The sequence below is a fragment of the Notolepis coatsorum genome (genome assembly GCF_963971535.1).
Source record: "Notolepis coatsorum genome assembly, chromosome: 18".
In the NCBI taxonomy this organism is placed as follows: domain Eukaryota; kingdom Metazoa; phylum Chordata; class Actinopteri; order Aulopiformes; family Paralepididae; genus Notolepis; species Notolepis coatsorum.
The window spans coordinates 37,733,139-37,758,219 of NC_140182.1; the positions used below are offsets into that span (position 1 = coordinate 37,733,139).

The following is a 25,081-nucleotide window of genomic DNA, read 5'->3' on the forward strand; positions in this document are numbered from 1 at the left end:
TCAAGCACTAAGTCGTGCGCCCCCTGGTGGCACTGAAAGTGTTAATGAACTGTATGCCATATATATTATGCTTTCTTTTTTAGCTGATTTTTAACACCAGGCCCAGGGCAAACAGTTGAAAATTTGCTTAACACTGTCTCACACATTTACATTTGTTCATTAATGTGCTGTCCCTGTTCAAATAAAATCTAAACTGAAACTATCTGACTCTTAATAATAAACACTGTTAAGACTATGTGTGTCTTAACTATGTGTGTGTTACTAGGGTTTGGACCATGTACACAATCATCACTATTACTACTGTCTGATTGAATCCTGCCACTCACTACTGTTATCACTATCATGATTACTACTTGCACTTTGTTCTATTATTATTACCTATCCTACATGTACCCCCCCCCCCCCATGCTGCTATGACAGCTGAATTCCCCCAAGGGGATTAAAGGAACAAAGGGGTCCGTGCTCAGAAAATTTATAACAGAACATCACACCAAGCAAATTATGCTAAAAAGACACAAGATCTGAACACATCTGAGGATTGGCTACAGCAGCTACACAGATGACATGTCATATCTCTGTTCTGCTCTCAAAGCAACCAGCGAGACACTTCACCAGTCTAATGAATATTCAGCTTCACCACGTACTGTGAAGGATAATTAAAATCAAACTGCAAGGAGCAGAGGATGAAAAGGGGGGGGGGTGTGTGGGAGGGATAGGGGTTGTTGATTAACACAATTAAACACTGCACTGTAGAAGTGAATGTTAGTTAGTGACAAAATGTAATTTGCATTGGGATTTCCTTGTGTGCGGCACAGGGAGAAGGGCTACCTTTGGGCCACGTGTCTGTCTGCTGGGCAGGCTGGCTGTCTGGCCCATTGTCTCTGGCAGGACGCAGCAGCTGAACGTCAGGAGGAGGGGCTTGCTGTTGAGAGGGGTGAGCTGGGGCGCTGCCAGCTCCCGGCGGGGGCCCGGGCTGCGGCTGGGGAAAGTTGCCCATGTGCTGACGAGGGGCCCCGGTGGGGGGTCTGGAGGAGGCCGACAGCTGCTGCAAGGCCAGCATCTCTGGGCTCTCCAGCATGGAAGCCAGGCGGGGCCTGCCGGAGGAGTCTGGGTGGGGCGCGGAGGGGCGGGGGGAGCCAATGGCCACGGGCATCCGGTACTGGGCGTTGGGCGGAGGAGGGTGGGGGTAGCCGGCGGCCTGCTCCGGCCAGGGTTTGTGCCCCATGGGGGGCGGTACTCCTCCGTGACTGTAGTGGTGGTTCACCATGTTGGGGTCCTGCATGCTCCTCTCCTGGCCCTGGTGGCTCATGCCGGGCCACATGTTGTGCATGCCCATCATAGGAGGGCGGAAGCTGGGGTAGCTGTGCCGGGGCGGCCCTTCGGGGCCCGGGTAGCGGTTGCCCATGTGACCCTCGGGCCGCTGGTGAGACGGGTACATGCTGCCTTCGGGAGGGGGTCCGGACTGGAGGGCCACGGGGCGAGGCCCCAGAGAGGGGCCGTGGGTGGGACCCATGTAGGGGTGCTGCTGCTGGTGCTGAGGCTGGAGGTGGCGAGGGTCGGGACCCAGCTGGTATCTGGGAGCCATGTGGTGGCCATCGCTCATGTGATGCTGGAATCAAAGACATTATATCAGAATAGATCAGCAATATAATAGTGTTATGTCATGCAAACATATGATTAGATTAGATTCAAATGTATCGTCATCAAACAGCACAAATACGATACAATGAAAAGAGGTTTGGCATCCAACCAGAGTGCAAATGTGACAGTAAAGTGCAATAGTAATATACAAATGATTAAACTGGATATAAAATATGTAAATGAGTACTACTGAGTAATAGAGCTAATCAGATGTATGTACAGATATACAGATATGTACAGATATAGTATCTACAGATATATAGATATAGTATCTACAGATTATGTACAGATATACATACAGTATCTACAGATATAGATATAGTATCTACAGATATGTACAGTTATAGATATAGTATTTACAGATGTGTACAGATATAGATATAGTATCCATCTACAGATGTGTACAGATATATATATAGTATGTACAGATATAGATATGGTATCTACTATCTACAGATATAGATATAGTATCAACAGATGTGTACAGATAGATATATTATCTACAGATATAGATATAGTATCTACAGATGTGTACAGATATAGTATCTACAGATATAGATATAGTATCTAGATGTGTAAAAAGGATTATATGCAGGGGGATGCGAGGTAGAGCCTGTTCACATCACAGATACATCTTCCTGACATGGTGTATTACAGTACTGGATGCTTTCTGTACCTGCATGTTGTAGTTGTGAGGCATACGATGCAGGTTGGGGTCCCCATGCCTGGGTATGTGAGCCCCCTGACTGGGGTAGCTGAAGCGGGGGTCCATGGCCATTCTCTGGGCATACATGGGAGGGCCGTGGGGACCATGGAACTGAGAAGATTTCAGCAGCATAGTTCAGTGTCACGTTGCAAGTTGTGAGAATTATATATACATTATATATATATATATATATATATATATAATAATAATAATAATAATAATAATAAATAATACGAATAAAATAATAATAATAATGATCAGGATTTGACTCGTTACATTTTTCTCCAACTTGATTTGGCATTTCAGTCAAGGAGCAAGAGTTTCTGTATTCAATAATTTTTCATTTGTCAAAATCACACAAAATAGAATTTAGCAATTTGTTCTCAACCATGGAAAGGGAAGAGCCATTAGTATCTCAGCCCTTCTGCGGACTGAGGCTGTTGTGGCTGGAATAAGAGTTCCTGTAGCTACCTGGTTTCCTGGGTGGTACAAGCTCCTCATGTCTCCCCCATGGAGGTGCTGCTGGCCGGGGGGCAGGCCACGGGGGTGAGGAGGCCCGTTGGCCCAGTGCGGGGGAGCGGGCGCCTGCTCTGCCCTGTTACCCTCCTCCTCCTTGGGGGTGCTGCCCTTGCCCCCCTGGGAGGGCCGCTTGCGCTGGGCGTGCTCCGTGGCCCTCAGCAGGCTCTCGGGGCCCTGCTGCCGGCTGCCGCGGCTCCTCTTCTTCTCCTTGCGCTCCTTGTCCTCCGTGCTGACGTGGAACTCCTCGTCCGTGTCACAGTCCTCCGAGGGGAAGTGCTTGATCAGCGCTCGGCTGAAACACCTCTCCAGGGACTCCGCCATGACGGTGTACTCTGGGTAAACACACACAAACCAAACCATGACGGTGTACTCTGGGTAAACACACACAAACCAAACCATGACGGTGTACTCTGGGTAAACACACAAACAATGACAGTGTACTCTGGGTAAACACACAGCACCATGACGGTGTACTCTGGGTAAACACACAGCATGATGGTGTACTCTGGGTAAACACACAAATCATGACGGTGTACTCTGGGTAAACACACAGCACCATGACGGTGTACTCTGGGTAAACACACAGTACCATGACGGTGTACTCTGGGTAAACACACACAGTACCATGACGGTGTACTCTGGGTAAACACACAGCATGATGGTGTACTCTGGGTAAACACACAAACCATGACGGTGTACTCTGGGTAAACACACAGCACCATGACTGTGTACTCTGGGTAAACACACAGTACCATGACGGTGTACTCTGGGTAAACACACAGCACCATGGTGTACTCTGGGTAAACACACAGCACCATGACTGTGTACTCTGGGTAAACACACAGCACCGTGACGGTGTACTCTGGGTAAACACACAGCACCATGACGGTGTACTCTGGGTAAACACACAGGACCATGACGGTGTACTCTGGGTAAACACACACAGTACCATGACGGTGTACTCTGGGTAAACACACACAGTACCATGACGGTGTACTCTGGGTAAACACACACAGCACCATGATGGTGTACTCTGGGTAAACACACACCACGGACGCCCAGGCTAGTTCACATGTGAAGCATACAGTACACAACTGTAAAAAAGAAACAACCACCAAGATGTCCCACATCCATCCAACAAACACGCACACATACATGAAAGGATGGATGCAAGACAGGCCCTACACCCTCAAACAAACAAGCATTTCTTCTGTGTGTCACACACATACAAACACTCCCCCCACACATACACATTCTCCTGCAAACCCTCCCTCCCTCACTCTCTCTCTCACACACACACACACACACGATCCATCTGCATGCCATGCGCACACAGAATCACACTCACTCCTCTGTTCTCAGGCCAGCGTTGGCCGGCTGACCAGGTCAGAGGGCGTCAGTTGACCCCTGCTCCTTCTCCTCCACCCCCTCCCCCCTCCACCTCCCCACCCTCCCAACCTCTCCTACCCTCCTCTCCCTCCCTCATCCCTGGGGAGTGCATTCAGACGGCTGGATGGCTCCAGACAGGGGGCTTAGAGGCTGGAATGTCTCTCTGGCACTGCAGGGCCTGGAGCCCCCAGAGCACTGGAGCACAGCTCAATCACTCCCCATTAATCACTGTCAGGACTGCCCTGGCCTGGCCCCAGCACAGCCCCAGCACAGCACCGGTCCAGCCCTCTCCCTCTCCCACACCCCATTCCCAAAGAACATGCACTCTCTGAAATTGATTTTGATGTCATATATAAAGTCCAAATGTACACCAAAAAGTGTTTTCGTTTTTTGTTCCCTTTGGGAAGGGGAGGTTGTTTTGGGGGAGGGGGTTTGAAGTAGGGATGGGCAAAAACAATTGCTATTCGATACTAGTCGGGGGGAAAAAAAAGTCTGTTCTCCCAGCTGTTATGCTACCTGGCTAGCTACCTATCTGTACTCAGCATGCCGCTCAGCGGTGTAACAGTGAATAGGGGTCCTTCTCAATACACTACAGTGACTACACAGTGTAGGTAAAAACAAGGGGAAATATATTTCTTGCAACAAAACGATATTCAAATAAACTATTTGATTTTTTGAATGACTATGGGAATATTGGAAAATCGATGCCCATCTCTAATTTGAAGATGGAGATGCGACGGGTGCTTATTTACCACTGTCCTCTCCATTATACTCCATGCAGTTCTCAAAGATGAGCTTCACGTCGGTGACAAACTCCTCCTTGGCGATGTAGTCGCCCTCGTTCAGCTTCTTCTCTATGGTGGACAGGTCCATAGGAGTCTGAGCAGCACAAACAGAGAATCCACCACCGATTACAAACATCATACAGTTAATGATTTGCACAAAAAGACACCGACAAACTCTTGTTGAGGAGAAGAGGATGAATACATGTGGTGATGTAGAAACACTTCAGTAACAGATTGGAACCTGAAACGGCACAGTTTATGCACAATTTTGTTTCACGATTCACAACAGCAATGTACTGGCCGTGTAGTTTGGTGTTTTGCATTTTTGTTGCTCAAGTTTGCAGCTTGGAGTAACAGTTTGGAGTGGCAGTTTGGACTAACTCCTCCATGTCATTTGGACACAGACCCCCCCCCTTAAAGGAACATGCCAACATTATAGAAAAATGCACTTACCATCTTCTCCAAAGTCAGACGAGAAGATAGATACCAGGTTCCTCTCTTCTGTGTGTTCAGTAGAAAGCTATCCGGCTGCAAGCTAGCCTAATTTTTTTGTTATCCAGTTTTTCTCCTATTTTTTTCTATTTTTTCTCCCATCCCAATTCCACTGTGCCAATTCTCCCCTCCCGTCTTGAACGTTGCTCGCATATGCCCCCCACTGCAAGGCCAGATTAAGAATTCAGAGGCCTCTGGGCCAGACTCTTGTGGAGGCCCCCACACACATACACGTGCACGCACGCACAGTGGCGTTTTTATATGTAAAACATTGGTGGGGCAGCCACTAATTAAGCATTACATCACGCGCAGGAGTGGTTTGTGAACAATAAACCATGCCTAGGGGTGGTTTATTGTTCACAAATCACGACTGCAAGTGGTGTAAAGCTTTTATACAACTGCCACATTCATCCAACCTTATTGCTATACAATAAACACACATTAATCGAAGATTTATTGAAAAAACCATCCGCCAGAAAAAGTAGTTCCCACAACTACAAAAAAGACAATTTGCCTCCATGTGGAAGCAGCTCGGAAGTGCATCCAACCAACTAACACATCCAACTGTGTATTATTGGAATGATTGATTGAAAATTCTATTACCAGATGCAGAATGGGTACAATACAGTACGGCTCAATACACACAATTGTTAACTCTTTCAGTGCCACTCACGAGATTTCTCGTGTTTTTTTATAGGTGGTTGCTAGCCACTCACGAGATTTCTCGTATTTTTTTTTATTTTTTTTTTTTTTTGCGATCTGAAAAATTATTGCATCACCCGAGCCTACCCGAGTATAGCCGAGGGGCGCCGACGATCACTGTGGAAAAAAGCGCCCCCTGTCGTCTCCCAGATGACATAAGTGATTTTGGAATGGACTCAATGAAAATGAATGGGGAAAAAAATCCGGTACTCCACATTTTCCAGTTCACTGATCCAGCCGGGGTTACTAGAGTTCATTCTGGAGCCTCAGATCCCCGCGGATCATGGAGTTCTACTGTATCGCATTGGATCCATACACGTATCGATTTTTTCGAATGGTGATCAGGAATTGGAATATACCAGTTGGATACCATCTGATGTCAGGTAAGGACTCTATGTTATCAGTGGTAGGATAATCAGAGTAAGTTTGATGAAGATATAGGCTGTTTTGTGAAATGTCTTCTTTCGGTTTCACTGTAAAAGTCAGAGAGGAAATCAACGAGGCGATTATCCGTGCGCGGCCGTAATGTGTGTGCGTGCACGTATAATATTGATCATCTAGCGTTTATTTGAAAACGATTCATAAAAAGGCCGACGAATATCAACGTTGTGGAATATTCCACTAAAAGACGATTTTCATAGAATGCTCCAGAATGAGCGTTTTTTATATCAAAACGGGGGCTTTTCTAACTGCTCTGAAACGGCAACGACGCGATAAAAAAACAATCTGCCTTCACAGCACTGACTGGAAAATAGTCTTTGATAATGCGATGGGCAGATTAGACACATAGCCATAATTTAAAACATAGATTAGGCGATATTAACGTTAACATTGGCGCCGATGGTGGCATTCAAGCGGTAAAATGGAAAACCAGGCGTGGCGCTGAATGTGTTAAGGGGATGCAGACCTACTTTCTATAGAACTTCATTCTTAGATGCTTCTATAGAAAGTAGGTAAAACAAATTAAAAAGTTTTCTTTGCCCTATTTTTTTATTTATTTTTTAAACCTACTGTAGAGGGCCTAAACTTAACCAGTTGGAAACCAAGCGTACAGTAATAAAATTAGCAATCAATCAATCAATCAACTCAATAGGCCATGCTCACTTAGAACAGCGCAGCACCCAGCTCTCTCTCAGTCTGACTATCCCCCGCGTTGCAGACAGGAGTGTGTGTGTGTGTGTGTGTGTGTGTGTGTGTGTGTGTGTGTGTGTGTGTGTGTGTGTGTGTGTGTGTGTATGTGTGTGTGTGTGTGTGTGTGGGGGTGTGTGGGGGTGTGTGGCGGTGGGTGGAGACTAGAGCCAGCGCTGACAGTCAGAGGGAAGGAAAAAGAAATTGAAAAAAATATCACAAATTAATCAATCAATCAGCGATTTTTCTTTTGTTCTGTATTGACTCATGACCCATCAATTACATCATCCAACATTGTTTAAAGGACTAAGACATTCGCTGTGACAGAATCGCTTCATATTTAGTCGTTAGGACGCTATCATTGTTAAAGATTATTGTCCGCCATCTTGTGATCGGGCGGATTGATGTGATGTGATTCGGTTGTGGGCGGGTCCTGGGCCAGCAAGCGTGGACTGTTCGCAATACATACGTGTAAATGGACTGTTTCAGCCAATCAGAATTGAGAAATTTGCATGCCGTTGTATAACCAAGGCTACATACCAGGCAAACTACAGTAATCAAAATGACAGTAATCGTTGTTCGCAAATTTCGCACCACATATCAGGTATAGGTTACAGGCTGCATTGTTAGTCGTGAAAGCAAATTAATCTGTCCACGCTGAATTAAACCCTCTATTTTCCTCAGGCTTTCCTTTTTTTGGATTTATCCATGGTTGGCTTACTGGGGGGTTGGAAACTCAAGATTAACCACTTGCAGACGGCAGGGAGAGGCACGGGGTGTGACGTACTGTATATTTTTGTTGATGAAATATTTGTTCATTTCAGTGTCACAGTATGACATCGATCTCCAAAATAATAATAATTAAAAAAAAAGTAAACATTAAATTTTTTTGGGAGGCCCCTCGTCACTAGAGGCCCACGGGCCGCGGCCCAAACGGCCCGGTCGTTAATCCGGCCCTGCCCCACTGGCCGGTTGTAGGGAGGATAGAAGCCTTGCATCACGTGTCCCCTCCGATACACGAGGAGGCAGCCTGTCACATCTTTTCACCTGCCAGCGCGGACTCTCATTGGCGAGGTGTGTAACGTGTGGGAGGCTCACACTACCCCCGCCATTTCCTGTCTCTGCTGTGCAGGTGTCCCCAACCGACCTGTAGGAGTCGCTGTCCACAACGTCCAGATTACCACCCATCGACTTCCACCCGCTAACTGCCAATTGAGTTAGTATGACTGGCCCAAGCCGGAGGTAACGCAGACAGCCGAAGTCGAACCCGGTGTCTCTTGCGTTGGTGACGAGCGCAATGTCCGCTGCGCCACCCAGCCGCCCTTAAGCTAGCCTAATTTAACACAAATGAAGTGGATACGGACTACTAGCCTAGCTTAAAACTCCAGGAGAGGTGTTTTTGGCCAACATCTAGGCTAGTGGTCCATATGTTAATTTGTGCTAAGCTATTGTGCTAACAACTGATGTAAGTACTACTCCCCGGCCAGGGCGTTGGCTCGTACCTGAATGATCTCGTGATAGTTGGGAGCGTAGGAGTCATCCACGGGCTCCAGGAAGGGCCAGGCGTCTTTATGGACCTTTAAGACCTCCAACACTGCATGGAAGAGAGACCGGTGTGGGTTTAGATCAGAAGGAGGCTATAAGTTTTGATTACCACTTAATACATAGCCTAATTATGAAAGAAGGGCACCTTACCTTTGTACAAAGCGGTGTAATCATCATCGATTTCATAGCTGCAGGGGGAGGGGGGCGGGGGAGAGGGAACAAGCGTTATGCATAAAGTCATGCTAATTAACCGTGGAAGTAGAAACACTGGTGTGAGCTGTTGGAAAGAAACCGAGAAAACCGGTACAGGAGGAGAAGACGATACTCACAACACTTTAGTCCTGCGTGCTCTACGGATGGGGGAGTGGGGCTCCAGATTCAGCAGTTCAGGAGGCAGTTCTTTCCCTTGAGACAGCAGCCAGGCCCTCTCCTCTCGCAACTTCCTCCTCTTCGCTCGCTCTGTAGGGAGATGATGAACAGAGGGACCAATTAGATATAAGGGGGGGAAAATGAAAGAACCAATAAACAAAACCCTGCAGACGTTGGAAACAAACGTTTTTATTTAGATTCCACTGCGCTGAAGTTAGGACTGTTGGAAGGGCACCTGTTGCCCATCCCGACCATGTGCTGAGAGCAGAGTCAATAGAAAGCAGGCCTGTACCACCAGAGACTGCGGCAGCTCAGATCTGCGGATGGGGAGCCATTCATCACCCGTCTTTTCCCAGGCATAGCTGATCAAAAGACACGGAACAGAACAGAGAGCGAGGGAGAGCTCATATATATATATATATATAAATATATAAGTATATGTGTATATATCAGCGCTTTATCTTTCAACATGAAAGGCGGTGTGGGCTGCCAGCACCCTGCTGTGCAGATTAAAGATGTTTCAGAGAGGATTCCACATATGCGATCCACCCAGAGAGAAGTCCGCGTCCTGCTGTTCATCTATAATACATTAATGAGGCTTCTCCACTGAAGCGCAGTCATCAGTTCATTAACCCCTGACAGATGACATCAGAGGGAGAGAGAGGAGGAGAAGGGGATCCGGTGATTAAAAGCCCTGAACAGTCCCTCTCACGGCCCCCGCGCACACCACATAAATCACAGGGCCGGGGCCGAGCGCCGCTGCACCGCGGCAGAATCCTCCGGCAGTAAAGAGCCACACCGGAACAACGGGAGAGATGTGGAGAGATGTGGAGAGATGTGGAGAGATGTGGAGAGATGTGGAGAGATGTGGAGAGATGTGGAGAGATGTGGAGAGATGAGGAGAGATAAGGAGAGATGTGGAGAGAGTGGCTGTGATATGGGGAGGGGGGGGGGGGGTGTCCTTCAGAAGTCATTCTGCCCTTGATCGCTGAGCCTGGAGGATCACTAAAGCCCCCATGCCTGCCGCTGACAGAGTTGTTTGACTTACTGCAGTGCTCTGCACTTGACTTTAAAAACTGGGATGGGACGCCTGTGTTATATAAAGGACTTAGAAACGCGTGCGCTGCCGCTGACCCCGGATGCTGGGGTTGGATACCGGGACCATACCAGGCTGAAATAGGGTCTCGCAGAATTTCCCCCAATACCCCAGTATTTCCCCCAACAGAATGTCAGAAATCAAAGCAATGAGACTTGATTTTTCTGGAGGATCCGATTGGAGGATCAAGAAAAGAGGGCAGGGTTTGAGGTGCATACCTGATCTGAATGCACCACTTACCTTCTACAGCTTTGATCCTGTCCATCTCCCCCATCTGTCGCTCCTCCTGCAGGAGCCTCTCCTCCTCCCGACGGTGCTCCGCCAGCAGGACATGCCTGTCCAGATCCTCATCCTTCCTCTTCTCCACCTCCGCTATGGCGTCCAACGTGTCCTGGACACACAGACACACACACATCAGTCCACTGTCTCTCCCATATCTGAACATTAACAGAAATTAGGGTAAAAATATCAGGGGGGGGGGGGATTATATTGAATTGTTTCATTCGATCCTGAGACTGATCTTTTAATTAGGGATGCCCCGATCACGTTTTTTGCCACCGATACCGATAGTCTATGAGCCATATCGGCTGATACAGATCGTTTTTGGTTTTATAAAAAAAAAAAATATATATATATATATATATAATAATTTTTTTATAAAATATATATTATATAATTATACTTGTAGTTGTATTATCTGCGAGACATCACCACCACGCAACAAGTCAAAATGCTCGCTATCTGCAAACAGCTCCACTGTCTGTGACGTGTATACTCTGCTTTGGTCAAATCACATTCAGCCCTCAGCGACCCCAGTCAGAGCGATAGTTCAACTTGACTAACAGGGTCTGAAACATATAAGATGTTTGCAGTGTTCAGTTATGAAGCATGATAGCTAATTAGCCAACAGCTGCAAAAACGAATAATGTCAATTATGTTATAAGACATTGATATCAGGAGCTATCTGTAGCTACTGCTAGCCGGCTAGATAACGTTAGACAACGGCTCATGTATTAAACTAAAGTGAACTATTTAGTTTACTGGGTAATTTAGTTTAAACAGTGAGCTAACGTGAGCTAACGTTAGCTACCTAGCTAACGGAGGTCTCATGCACTCGACTATTGCTGGAGCATTTGTTGATATCAGGAGCTATCAGTAGCTAGCCAGCTAGATAACGTTAGACAATGCCTCATGTATTAAACTAAAAGTGAATAGTTGACTGGGTCATTTTGTTTAAACAGTAACGTTAGCTAGGTACCTAACGTTAGCGCACGGAGGTCTCATGCACTAGACCAGTGGTCACCAACCCGTCGATCGCGATCGACTGGTCGATCTTTGAGACTTTCCCTGTAGATCTTTCCCAGAGAAAAAAAAAATATATATATATATATATATATATATTTTTTTTTAGATCTTTCCCTGAGAGTCCACATTACAGTTCTACTTTTGTTTTGATGTGAAAAGTGATGCTGCACTTAGCACTGACTGCACTTAGCACTGACTGAGAAAGTACACATTACAGTGCTACTTTATAAAATGCTAATTGTAAATATGTTTGTCAATGTTAATAATATGAGAAAGTCCACATTACAGTTCTACTTTTGTTTTGATGTGAAAAGTGATGCTGCACTTAGCACTGACTGCACTTAGCACTGACTGAGAAAGTCCACATTACAGTTCTACTTTTGTTTTGATGTGAAAAGTGATGCTGCACTTAGCACTGCCTGAGAAAGTACACATTACAGTTCTACTTTATAAAATGCTAATTGTAAATATGTTTGTCAATGTTAATAATATGAGAAAGTCCACATTACAGTTCTACTTTTGTTTTGATGTGAAAAGTGATGCTGCATAAGATGACTGCACTTAGCACTGACTGAGAAAGTGCATATTACAGTTCTACTTTGACGTTTTAATGTTGGACCAAAGCATTGCATGTAATTAGAATACAGGCAAATAAAAGTAATTTAGTTTAAAGTACAATCTTGGCTGTCTTTTTCTCTCAACGCTTCAATAGGTAGATCTTGCCTTCACCAAAAAAAATAAGTGATCTTGGGCTTAAAAAGGTTGGTGACCAAGGCGGCTACGTGGCGTAGTGGGCAAGGCGCTCACCACGAATGACGGAGACGCTGGGCTTGCCTGTTCGAGCCCAGCGCTCCACATTGCTTTCAGTTTAGCTGGTCGTTCATACTAATACACATTGGCCGTATTAGGGGGTGGGAAACTGATGGGTGGGGATCGGGCGTTGTGGACAGCGACTCCTAGAGGTCGGTTGGTGCGCCTGCGCAGTAGAATCAGGAAGTGTCGGGGGCAGCGTGAGCCTCCCACGTGTTACTCCTCGCCACTGAGAGATCGAGCTGCGCAGGTGAAAAGATGCAACTGCTGTTACCTCAAGTACCGGAGGGGACTTGTGCTATGTATGACTTAGTCCACATTGCAGCCGGCTTGTGGGAGGCAAGAAACAGCGTTCGTGACAGGGGAGGGTTGAATTGGATAATATGAAATTGGGATGAGAGAAAAAGTGGATAAAAAAAAAAGACTGCACTAGACTATTGCCGGAGCTTGTTGACATGACGGGTCTGGGAGGGGGAGGAGGAGGAGGGGCAGTGCGCGGCAGCAGCAGCAGCTGTGTGCCTGAGAGAGAAGTCAGCGAGTGAGAACTCCGCTGAGCATTGGATCATGTTTTTTGCGCGTGTCTTCGATCGGTTTTCACAATCGTCGAAAATAAAGCATTATGGGAATTCACCGATCTCATATTTATACTGAATATCGGCCGATACCGATCGCTGGCCGATCGATCGGGGCATCCCTACTTTTAATCCATGACTTCTTTCAGTGAATGCGTGAAGATTTCCGCTGAGTTTTCGCCTGACGTCTCTAGTTTGCCTTAACACAGAGTTTCCCTACTGGTTTCTAGTTTGATTTACCACAGTTTCACTACTCGTCTCTAGTTTGCCTTAATGCTGAGTTTTCGCCTGACGTCTCTAGTTTGCCTTAACACAGAGTTTCCCTACTGGTTTCTAGTTTGATTTACCACAGTTTCACTACTCGTCTCTAGTTTGCCTTAATGCTGAGTTTTCACCTGACGTCTCTAGTTTGCTTTAACACAGAGTTTCCCTACTGGTTTCTAGTTTGATTTAACACAGTTTCACTACTCGTCTCTAGTTTGCCTTAATGCCGAGTTTCCGCCTGACGTCTCAAGTTTGCTTTAACAGTTTCACTACTCGTCTCGTTTGCTTTAACAAAGTTTCACTACTCGTCTCAGAGTAACATTGTTACTCAACTGATAGAGTTGTGCCCTTCCTGATAACTTGTCGTACAGAACTTGTAAGTTGCTTTGGATAAAAGAGTCAGCTAAATGACTAAATGTAAATATAAATGTAAATGTAGTTTGCCTCAACGCTGAGTTTTTCGCCTTACGTCTCTAGTTTCACTTAGTGCTGAGTTTCTGCTGAACTACTTCGGAAACTCAATTGACATAATCACACCTTTTGACAATAATGACAAGTGCTGGTTCCCTGAAACCAGCTCCATCAAGCCGAATAGAATAGAATTGATGCCAATACCAAGCCCTGAGAGATAAAGCAGATCAATTATCACCAGACCAACACACATTACTATCGGAAAACAGTCCCCACACCACATTTACACTTGATAACAATACTAACCAAATTATCATGTTTTGTTGCAAAAAGAATGCATACCATATGTATACCATACCACCCAGATAAAAGTAATTAGTTTACAGATTTGGCAATGAAATGGACTAGGGCTGTCAAACAAATGTTCGATAATCCAATGCAAGCCTGTCCCTTGAGATGAAAAGAGACAATGATTTAACAACAACCGCATGGCAATGATGACAAGAGTTCGGAGCCCAAGTCAGGGGTGGAGAGGGTGATTTGCACATTGCACTCCAAACAACTTAGCTTATTGCCGACATGGGAGATTTTCTAACTCCTGTCCCTGTCTCTCTGAGCGTGTGTTGATATACAGATTGAAGTGACTGTTCTACCTCATACTGGATATGAGCACCACTGGTGCCATGGATCCGCTTCATGCCGCCTTCTGTCCGACCTACAACATCTAACCATGCCCGCTCTACTTCAACCTTTTCTGAGTGGTTCTCCTGGCCCCTCCCCTGTGCTGTCCTTGATGTGGCTAACAAGTCAAGTCAAGAGTTTTATTTGTCACGGCATACAAGCATACAGTGAAATGCGGGAGGTCATGCCCGCAGTGATTGTGCAATAATACAAGTAATAAAAATGAATAAGAAGACATTTGTGCAATAATACAAGTAATAAGAGGGCGCAGTGGGCAAGGTGCTCGCCTCTAACGCAGGAGACGCTGGGTTCGAGCCCAGCTCTCGGCGTTGCTACCGGCTGGCCGGTCGTTCATACTAACACAATTGGCAAGTGTTACGAGGGTGGGAAAGCCGGTGGGTGGGGATTGGACGTTGCCGGTGCGGCGGAAGCAAGAAGTAGCGGGGGCAGCGTGAGCCTCCCACGCGTTACTCCTCGCCACAGAGTTCGAGCTGCTGCGGTGAAAAGATGCGACAGGCTACCTCCTCGTGTACCGGAGGGGACACGTGATGCAAGGCTTCTGTCCTCACTACAACCGACCAGTGGGAGGCATAGTCTAGCAACGTTCAAGACAGGGGAGGGAAGAATTGGATAATACGAAATTGGGATGGGAGAAAAAGTGGATAAAAAATAATAATACAAGTAATAAGAACAAGACATAACAGGTATACAGTTTACAAAAGCATGGTAAAAGACATGCTAAGGTCCTGCGATAGTGCAATACAATGTTAGCTACGGATGAGGCACTGGGTCTTCTGTACACTACTATACAATCTACAGTTATACTATATATCCAGGAGGGATGGGTATCGTTAGGATTTTATCGATACTACTACTCTTATCGATACTGCTTAACTGTTCGGTACTTTAGCGATACTCTTATCGGTTCTTTTTTATTTAGCAGAAGAAGAAAAAATTATAAAGAACAGAATCGACATTGCTTTATTATTCTTTTATATAACTATATTACTGCACAACACATGGCTACTTTTTTTTATCAATTAATACAAGCAGTCAGATAAATTAACTATTTTGGGACTTTCTATTTTATTTAGAAAGTTCTTAAATCAGAATGTCCCACCCAATACCCAGCTGTTAAAAACGGTTCAATACTCCATGTTATTAGTAGAGGCTGTGACACTGTCATCCTTCCTCTAGCTACTAGGGTGAAGGGACTTTGGGCTTGCTGGGACCGGTGGTGGTAGAGGGAGGAGGGGTGGGCTGGGACATGGTGGCTGCAGCCTCAGCTTGAAGATCTTTCATCTTTCTAATATATTTGTAGCTAAACAATTAGCTAAGCAATTATATTTTATTTATTAGCCTATTCATAATAATTCGTTATTAGCCTAGCTAACTCCATATCTTGGCTTACCTGCAGTGGACGTGGATGGAGATGGAACACTGCAAGCAAAGCAGTCGAAAACGGCACATTTCTGCAGACTAATGTTATGTTTTGACAAGATGTTTTGACAAATTGCTTGTATTGCCACCCTTACTGGCAAATGTTTTATTGCACTTGTGGCAACGTGCGTCGTTGGCATCGACTTTCGTAAAGTGTAGGCCTACTAAGGCTGTCCCCGAACCCTGTTTTTAGGGTTCGAACGTTCGCCAGGGTTTATCGAACGAACGTTCGAACGTTCGTTTTTTTACATTTTTAAATAATATATTTTTTTTTTTATTGTATTATTATAGATCCTATGGAGGGCGGCATTGCATAGTCTATTGGTGAAAAACATGTTCTTTACAGTGGTGGCTGTTCATGTAAACATGTAATTAAACAAAGAAAATAAACAAGCTACTGCATCAAAAGTTACTACTTATGATAAACAATAGCCCTTGCAGTCACGTAAGGGGCTAGATAAACAAAGGCATTCGTTTTGTGGCATTAACGTTATATAGTTAGTGTTACACATTCAATAACAGGTATTCACTCTTGGTCGACGGGGAGCCGGGAGGAGAGGCGCACGCCTCGGCTCAACAGACCCGTCGGACGGGCTCCCAACACGCCTGCCGCCTCGCATTCACATCACCTCAACCCTGTGCGCATCCTTTATTTTTTTTCACCGAACGTTCGAACCTATTAATTAAAGTCCGAATGTCAGCGTAACGAACGAACGTTCGAACGTTCGGGCTCAGCCTTAAGGCCTACCCAGACTTTCGAGCGATTTGCTCTCTCCGCCATGACGAGCGCAGAGCTCGGTCTGTGTGTGCTGCGCTTCAGCAGCACGGAGCCACTGACTGGCACCTCCCGTGTGTGTATGTGTGAGTGTGAGTAATAATTGCTCGCTGTGGCTCACTTCTCGTGCAGAGACAGAGAGACGAGAGATAGTTCGCAACGTTTAAATTCCTCGAAAAAAAACTCATAGTAATAATAATTTCTAGAGTATCGATAGCAGTACCGATAACGTCGGAGCTTATCAATACTCAGTTTTTTTCTAATTTAGTACCGGTTCCCGTTTAGAACCGGGGTCCGAGGGGCATCCCCATCTATTTACTATAGAAGAACCACTCCCGTTCTTTTAAATTTTTTAAAGTGACCTTTTCATTGTGTAAAGTGACCGTTGAGTGTGAGCATGTGCAGCATGTGTGTGTTCATGCTAAAGTGACTGTTAGTGTGTGTGTTGTGTGTGTGCTCATGTGTGCGGAGAGTTCAGTGTTCAAGACTCCGATGGCCTGGAGGAAGAAGCTGAGCCGAAGTCTCTCTCTGTCCTAGTTGCTGGTGTGCGCAGGCGTTTGCCTGGCCGCAGCAGCTTGAACAGGCTGTTGTCGGGGTGGTGAGGGTCTTTCATTATTCTGCAGGCTCTGGATTTGCACCTCTTGTTATATAAGACCTGCAGGGGTGGTAGTGCAATACCTGTAGTACGCTCAGCTGAGCGCACCACTCTTTGTAGGGCCTTCTTGTCCTGTGCCTTGCTGTTTCCATACCAGGCAGTGATGTTTCCAGTCAAGATGCTCTCTACAGCTCCGGAGTAGAAGGACTGGAGTATCTTCCCAGATACTCTGAACTTCCTTAACTGTCTCAGGTGGTAGATGCGCTGCTTCGCCCTTCTTTACGACTGAGTCTGTGTGTTGTCCATGTCAGGTACCCCCAGGTACTTGAAGCTGCTCACCCTGTCCACGGTAGCCCCGTTTATCCACAGTGGTGTGTGTGTCCCCTGCTGTGTTCTCCTAAAATTCACGATCAGCTCCTTGGTTTTACCAATGTTCAGGAGCAGGCTGTTTTCCTGACAACAGCGTGCCAGTAGATCAACCTCCTCCCGGTAGGCCTTCTCGTCGCTGTCAGAGATCAGCCCCACCACCACTGTGCTGTCCGCAAACTTCACTATGGAGTTGGAGCTGAACTTGGCCACACAGTCATGTGTGTATAGTGAATACAGCAGGGGGCTCAGAACACAGCCCTGGGGGGACCCGATACTCGGGGTGATGGTGTTGGAGGTCTGACCCCCCACCCACCCGGACCGCCTGAGGCCTTTCACTCAGAAAGTCCAGTATCCAGGTGCTCAGAGCGGAGCTCAGACCCAGCTCGATCAGCTTGTCCACCAGTCTGGTGGGGACTATGGTGTTGAACGCTGAGCTATAGTCAATGAACAACAGTCTCACATAGCCCCCCTTCTGGCTGTCTACGTGAGAGAGGGTGCTGTGTAGTACCCGAGACAGCGCATCGTCAGTGGACCTGTTTGGCCTGCATGCAAATTGCAAAGGGTCCATATCACTGGGTAGGGAGGCACAAATGTAATCCTTAACCAGCCTCTCAAAACATTTCATGACCACAGAGGTGAGTGCCACCGGTCTGTAGTCATTAAGACCTGCTGGGGAGGATTTCTTTGGTACCGGGATTATAGTGGACACCTTGAAGCAGGCAGGGACCACGGACTCAGCCAGGGATTAAATATGGTGGTGAACACTGGGGCTAGCTGGTTAGCTATGGACTTAGGCTGCGGTTACACCTTTCGTATCATCTTCGTATTGTTTTCTTATACGTATCGCCGCGTATCGCCGCGACGTCATGCGCCTCGAGTCACACTTTCGTTTTTTTTTCGTTTTTGTCACCAGAGCACACTGATGTAGTACACTGCCAAAGCAGTAGGTAGCAGTAGGTGGCAAACATGAAGGCAATTTCAACCAATGAGAACGAATGTGCCAATACACTTCCTGGAAGCTCCAGCAAAGAAAATGTCAATAAGGCAGGCGCCTATGCCGCGCCACCATCTTGCCTATTTACTCAATGCAGCAATTCTTTTTTCAGCAAAGCCTAATAAAAGTGCAATAAACAAAACGGATACATTCACTGTGTGTTCTGCCTGTCATTTGTTGATGAAACAAAACTAACATCAACACAAGTGACCACCAAGAGCGGATAGTTTAGTCTAAAAAACGATCGGTAGCATTGTTAGCTGCATGCTAACGTCAATGGAGTATGCCATTATAACAATATAGCATTGTGGCTAGAAGCTAACGTTAGCTCACGCTACTTAGCCAGCACCAAAACTGATGATATCGCGAGCTATCAGTAGTTAGATAACATTAGAGACAACGCTGTGTGTATTAAACAAAGGTGAATAGATGACTGGGCCATTTTGTTTAATGCTTGTTAAGTTGAAAGAGGAACTCTGAGCTAACAGGGTCTGAATCCTGATAGCTCACGTTAGCCAGCTGCTCATGCAATCGGTAATGCTAGCAGAATGAATGGATGTAAACTTTATTTAACATATTGCATATGGGTACAATACAATACGGCTCAATACAAACAATTGTTAAGGGAATGCAGACTGTTGTAGCTTGGACTGGGGTCCTTATAACAATAACTTGACAACACATGGTAGCTGAAGCTATTTGGGACACGGAGCTCTGTCCCAAACACACACACTGTTGTCACCGGAAGGGCACGCAGATGGTATCTACTGCGCATGGGCGTTTTCGCAACAACTGCTCCGTGCTGACTACACGCTGTTGTCGACTCGTTTTTTTTGCGTATCTCCAAACGCAAACACAATTTTGCGTTTCAGCCGTATCCACAAAAAAACGCCAAAAAACGCATTTCTGTGTAGATAGGACATCAAACGTCGTCAAAAACGTATAAAAAAACGCCAGGAATACACTAGTCTAACCATAGCCTAAGTATCCGTCCTGTTATCCCATCTGGGCCAACTGCTTTTCTGGTGTATAAATGCATAAATGCTCTTCTCACACTGTGTTCCGTCACTGAGATATTATCACCGACATCCAAGTTGAGGGATCCCCTTTGAACAGCCCATCTGAGGTTTCTCTCCTCCAAGCCGCCTGTGGTGCTTTTTTCCCCCCATTGCTAGATTTTTAGTGAGTCGTTCCTTATCATCATTGGGGAAAGTCTGGGCGTGTTGCATATTTGGATTGTATGGTGGTTTTTGTTTTTGATATTTAGTTCTTGACTTGAAAGACTTGTACAGCCCATGGGGGCTATTCCATGTGATCTCGGGCCATTACAAATACATTTGATTTGATTTTGGCTATAGTCCTCAAAACAGAGTATTTTGGGGGAGCAGCCTGCTAAAACTGGGACATATTTGTATATGTCTTCTCAGGACACCAAGAGACGCATAGCTTTAAATATGGCCTGTCCTGAACCTAGTCACTATACTAGGCAGGCAGCTAACAGACCATTGTAATCAGTAGTTATCTGGGTGCGGTTTGCATGATTAGCTGACGTTAGTTAAGCTTTGTAGACTAAGATCAAACATGTTTTATCCGTTTCTAGACTTCCAGCTCACGTTAGCTAGTCATTTGAAGGCTCGACTGAGGCCTAGTCTAGACGTACACAGGGATTTTGAAACCAGGATTTCTTTTATAAAAAAAAATAAAAATAACATCCACACCAACTGTGTTATAGAAAATCTCTCCACACAATGAAAAACACTCGCATGAAATGACCTGGATGGGAGGCTGCAGAGAGCTCTCTGTGGCCCTGATCGTAGAGAACAAACGCTCACATGAAATGACCTGAATGGGAGGCTGCAGAGAGCTCTCCGTGGTCCTGATCGTAGAGAACAAACGCTCACATGAAATGACCTGGATGGGAGGCTGCAGAGAGCTCTCCATGGTCCTGATCGTAGAGAACAAACGCTCACATGAAATGACCTGGATGGGAGGCTGCAGAGAGCTCTCCGTGGTCCTGATTGATTGCAGAGAAAATACATGGTTTGTATATGTGTGGACATGGCCATTAGTCATGACGTTAGCATTTTCCATCCCCTTCCACACGAATATGTCATGTATTTGACCAGTTTCAGTGTCCTAAAACACAGACGAAAGGCCAAACTGCATAGAAAAAGCTATGGTTTCAAAAACACCTGTGTACGTGTGGACCAGGCCTGATTACCGGTAGCTCAGATTCTCACCGTTCCCCATTGGCTACACAGACGGCTTCATTACTTGCGTTCAGTCTCAGAAACATTGTGAAACGTCCGGGTGCACAGGACGCTGCGACAAGACTACAGGGCTTTTGTTCTTCCGTATGGCTTACAATTGCCGCCACGCCCACGTTTGATTTTACACAAAGTTTGCATTTAGCTTTCTTCCTTTGCCGAGATTGCCAAGCCAAGCCTCAGAAGACTTGCCTTTACCCAATGTGGCAGAGTCACGCGCCACACACACTTCCTGTCTTGCTTTAAAACAACATGACTCACTCGATTGGCACCATGTGCTACATATCAAAAACACATTAATCAATATATTATCAATAAACATTTTGGACAGTTTATATTTTAGACAACAGAATAGGGGCAATAGTCTGGAAACACAATCACTTTTCCATATTATTTTTCCATACTTATCCAGAAGTGGATATTAACCAAATAAAACTCCAGACTGAGTAGGGAACCTTGTGCCTCAGTCATGCAGGTCCACATGGTTTCATTATTTGCCGTTCAGTAGCTCAGAGCATCTCTTAGTATCGATTTGCCCTCTTGTGGACATAACACGCAATAACACAGGCTAAAAGCTGGGCAAATTTTGAAGTGTAATTCAACATTTAAAATGATAATAAATATAAATATGTTCGAACTTGTGTTTTCCTTGGAACGAATAATCGACAATGTTGACAGCCCTAAAACCGGCAAATCTTATGACTGGTGGTAACTCAGAGTATTATTATTTTTTGTATTCAGAGGGCAGCAAAAGCCAAGAGACACACCAACAGGTCAACACAAACCTGCTCCTCTTGGGTCAGGCGTTTCTCTGAGAGGCGCTGAGAGATGCGGACTGGGGACGGGTCCAGAAGCTTCTGTAGGTGCTCCTTCTCCTGTAGACAAACCAGAAAATTAGAGTCAAACTCAGTGACATGCATATATATACACAAATATATACACACACGCCAGCCTTTTCATATACAGTCATCAAAGAATGGAACTCCCTGATAATGTAAAAATCATCTCAAACTATCATAGCTTTTCTTGTGAGGTCAAAAACAGCAGTTTAAGTAACCAACGTTGTCAGCACAGCTCTTACAGTAGATGGTAAGATGAAGATCTGTGGGTATATGTTAGGATGGAGATCTGTGGGAATATGTTAGGATGAAGATCTGTGAGTATATGTTAGGATGAATATCTGTGAGTATATGTTAAGATGGAGATCTGTGGGTATATGTTAGGATGAAGATCTGTGGGAATATGTTAGGATGGAGATCTGTGGGTATATGTTAGGATGAATATCTGTGAGTCAGGCCATGTGAGCGGCGCGGCGCGTGAAATGAGCTTCATGCTAAATCTGGTTCAGCCATCTCCTTGTTTACCACAAATAATTAATGTTTTTTTTTAATAATGCTTTATTGAAAGTGCATAATGTCATAAATCATGATTGGCTGCTCACAGACAGGTCATCATGAAACGTCATCAGCCATCAGGCCATATAAGGTTGCAGCTGTTCACTGCTCAGGCACTCCATCCATTCTGAGACAACGGACTCAGTGCATACTCTGCAAGTCGCGTGTAACAGGAATCTCTCTCCCTCTCAAGTAGCAAATTACACTATAAAACGAACTGGATAGTTGATTTAACTTATTGCTGAAGCTATTCTAAAATCAGCTATAAGCGTAAACATGCGTGTGTGGCTGTGTGCTTCGGTCTGGGTTCTGGAGAGGTAGCCGACTGTACCCCTAGCTCTCTTATCAGCATTATGAGATAGTAACTAAATAGTAACGCACAGCCACTTGGAAAAGTAACTGTAATCAGATTACTGGCTTGTAAAAAGTAACAAGTTAAGATTACTATTTACTGAAAAAAGTAATCAGATTAGAGTAACTAGTTACTGGCATCACTGAACAACACCAACACATGCCCAGGGGGAGCTGCGTGTGCTTCTTGAGGAGCGGTGAGCAGAGAGAGGTCACAGGCTCCGATCTCCCCCTCCCCCGGCTGGCCCTATCCTCCTCCTCCTCATCCTGCCTCCAAACCCACCCCTCTCCCAGGAGGTCACAGACCGGCAACAGAGTCAAACAAATCAAAACCCCTGGCTGCTCCCCATGACTCTACTAATCAGATGTAATGATTAGCACTAGAAAGGAGGTGGTGTGTGTGTGTGTGTGTGTGTGTGTGTGTGTGTGTGTGTGTGTGTGTGTGTGTGTGTGTGTGTGTGTGTGTGTGCAGTGGGAGGGGGTACAAGGGTATGCCGTTTAGTTTGAGCATACTATTACAGAATGATCTGCTGCTGCAGGGGCCAAAGCCTGGGCCTTGTGTGGATCATGAAAACATGTGACGTAAGACTAAATAATAGAGGTTCCTGCTGACCTGCTACTACCTGAGACCTTGCTGATACAGAGTACAGATGAGTACTACCTGAGACCTTGTTGATACAGAGTACAGATATGAGTACTACCTGAGACCTTGTTGATACAGAGTACATATTAGAGTACTACCTGAGACCTCGCTGATACAGAGTACATATTAGAGTACTACCTGAGACCTTGTTGATACAGAGTACAGATGAGTACTACCTGAGACCTTGCTGATACAGAGTACATATTAGAGTACTACCTGAGACCTTGTTGATACAGAGTACAGATGAGTACTACCTGAGACCTTGTTGATACAGAGTACATATTAGAGTACTACCGGAGACCTTGTTGATACAGAGTACAGATGAGTACTAACTGAGACCTTGTTGATACAGAGTACATATTAGAGTACTACCTGAGACCTTGTTGATACAGAGTACATATTAGAGTACTACCTGAGACCTTGCTGATACAGAGTACAGATGAGTACTACCTGAGACCTTGTTGATACAGAGTACATATTAGAGTACTACCTGATACCTTGTTGATACAGAGTACATATTAGAGTACTACCTGAGACCTTGTTGATACAGAGTACAGATGAGTACTACCCGAGACCTTGTTGATACAGAGTACAGATGAGTACTACCTGAGACCTTGTTGATACAGAGTACATATTAGAGTACTACCTGAGACCTTGTTGATACAGAGTACATATTATTAGAGTACTACCTGTTCTTTCGACACAGTTACATGTATATTCTAACCAAATACCAACCTCCCATGTAAGACTGATCCTTTCATCATCATTCAATAGCATTGTACATCGTTCTTGGTATCTGTGACATCAATCGGCGCGGAGCATACTATTTCTTTAGTTATCGGGCCGATAACTGGTACTAGCACTCTGTGCACCTCTAGTGAAAGAGTTATTGATCTGCCTCACTAGAGAGACACCATGAGGAGAGCCCAACGAGAAGGAACAAGTCTATATGGAGGGACTGGCCTCTGTAGCACCCGTCACAACACATCAGAGGAGCCAGTCCCCAAGCAGCCAACGGCATCACATCTTAGCTGGCTGCCAAACATCTACTGGGTGCCTAGAACATGTATTAGGGCCTGTGTGGACTGAGCATTGACATGGAGGTGACGAGCAGGAAGGAAGAGAGAGACACAGAGGATTCTCAGGACCTGTCATCACCAAAGTGCTGAATGAGCTACAACCCAACCCCCCCCTTCCAACCTCAATACCCCCCCTGTGCTCCATTTTCTGCCTGCCCCCACCCCCCCCCCCCCCTCGCTGTGCACCAGCATATCCAGGGCCTCCTCACCACTCCTCTGCTACTCTCCGCATTACCAACAGCACTCAATCCCCCCCTCCGCCCCAACACACAAGATGGACTGCCTCTGGTGTTGCCACTTAGAGGAGGTCGAGAGAATCCTGCAGCGCAGCAGGGCCGTCAATCAAGAGGCTCCATTCCGCCTCAAGGTGAGCGCCTGCCTCCTGTCAGTGGCCCCGTGAAATGGCTGGTGACAGCAGCCCGGGATGGCCGACGCGCGAGGAGGGAAGGACTCACGAGGCTGCACACGGTAATATGGGGGGGGAACTGGGCTAATGTTGCATGCTGTAGTGCTTGCGAGGTAGTAACACTCCCCCGATGCTTACGGGGACCATTCTCTGGACCTGCCCAGTGCCCCGGGAAGTACATCCAGAAGACATGAGGGACTCAGAGGTGTCACACCTAATAATATGGAGAGAGACAGAGAGAGGAGAGAGGAGAGAGACAGAGAGACAGAGACAGAGAGAGGAGATATACAGGGAGAGAGAGACAGAGAGGAGAGAGAGAGAGAGAGAGACAGACAAAGACAGACAGAGAGAGA

At 45.9% G+C, this 25,081-nt stretch overlaps 1 protein-coding gene across 1 annotated transcript in view; it reads right to left on the reverse strand.

The window, feature by feature from the left end:
• The window catches only part of cecr2 (CECR2 histone acetyl-lysine reader), a gene marked incomplete at its 5' end in the record, with an annotated part of 141,413 nt that overhangs the window by 20,083 nt on the left and 96,249 nt on the right, over positions 1–25,081 (reverse strand). The window contains 9 exons of the mRNA XM_084335160.1: positions 829–1,609; positions 2,318–2,458; positions 2,819–3,198; positions 5,008–5,134; positions 8,865–8,956; positions 9,058–9,095; positions 9,237–9,366; positions 10,613–10,763; positions 21,641–21,730. Coding sequence (XP_084191286.1) covers positions 829–1,609; positions 2,318–2,458; positions 2,819–3,198; positions 5,008–5,134; positions 8,865–8,956; positions 9,058–9,095; positions 9,237–9,366; positions 10,613–10,763; positions 21,641–21,730 — 1,930 coding nt within the window. The remainder of the gene's footprint in view (positions 1–828; positions 1,610–2,317; positions 2,459–2,818; positions 3,199–5,007; positions 5,135–8,864; positions 8,957–9,057; positions 9,096–9,236; positions 9,367–10,612; positions 10,764–21,640; positions 21,731–25,081) is intronic.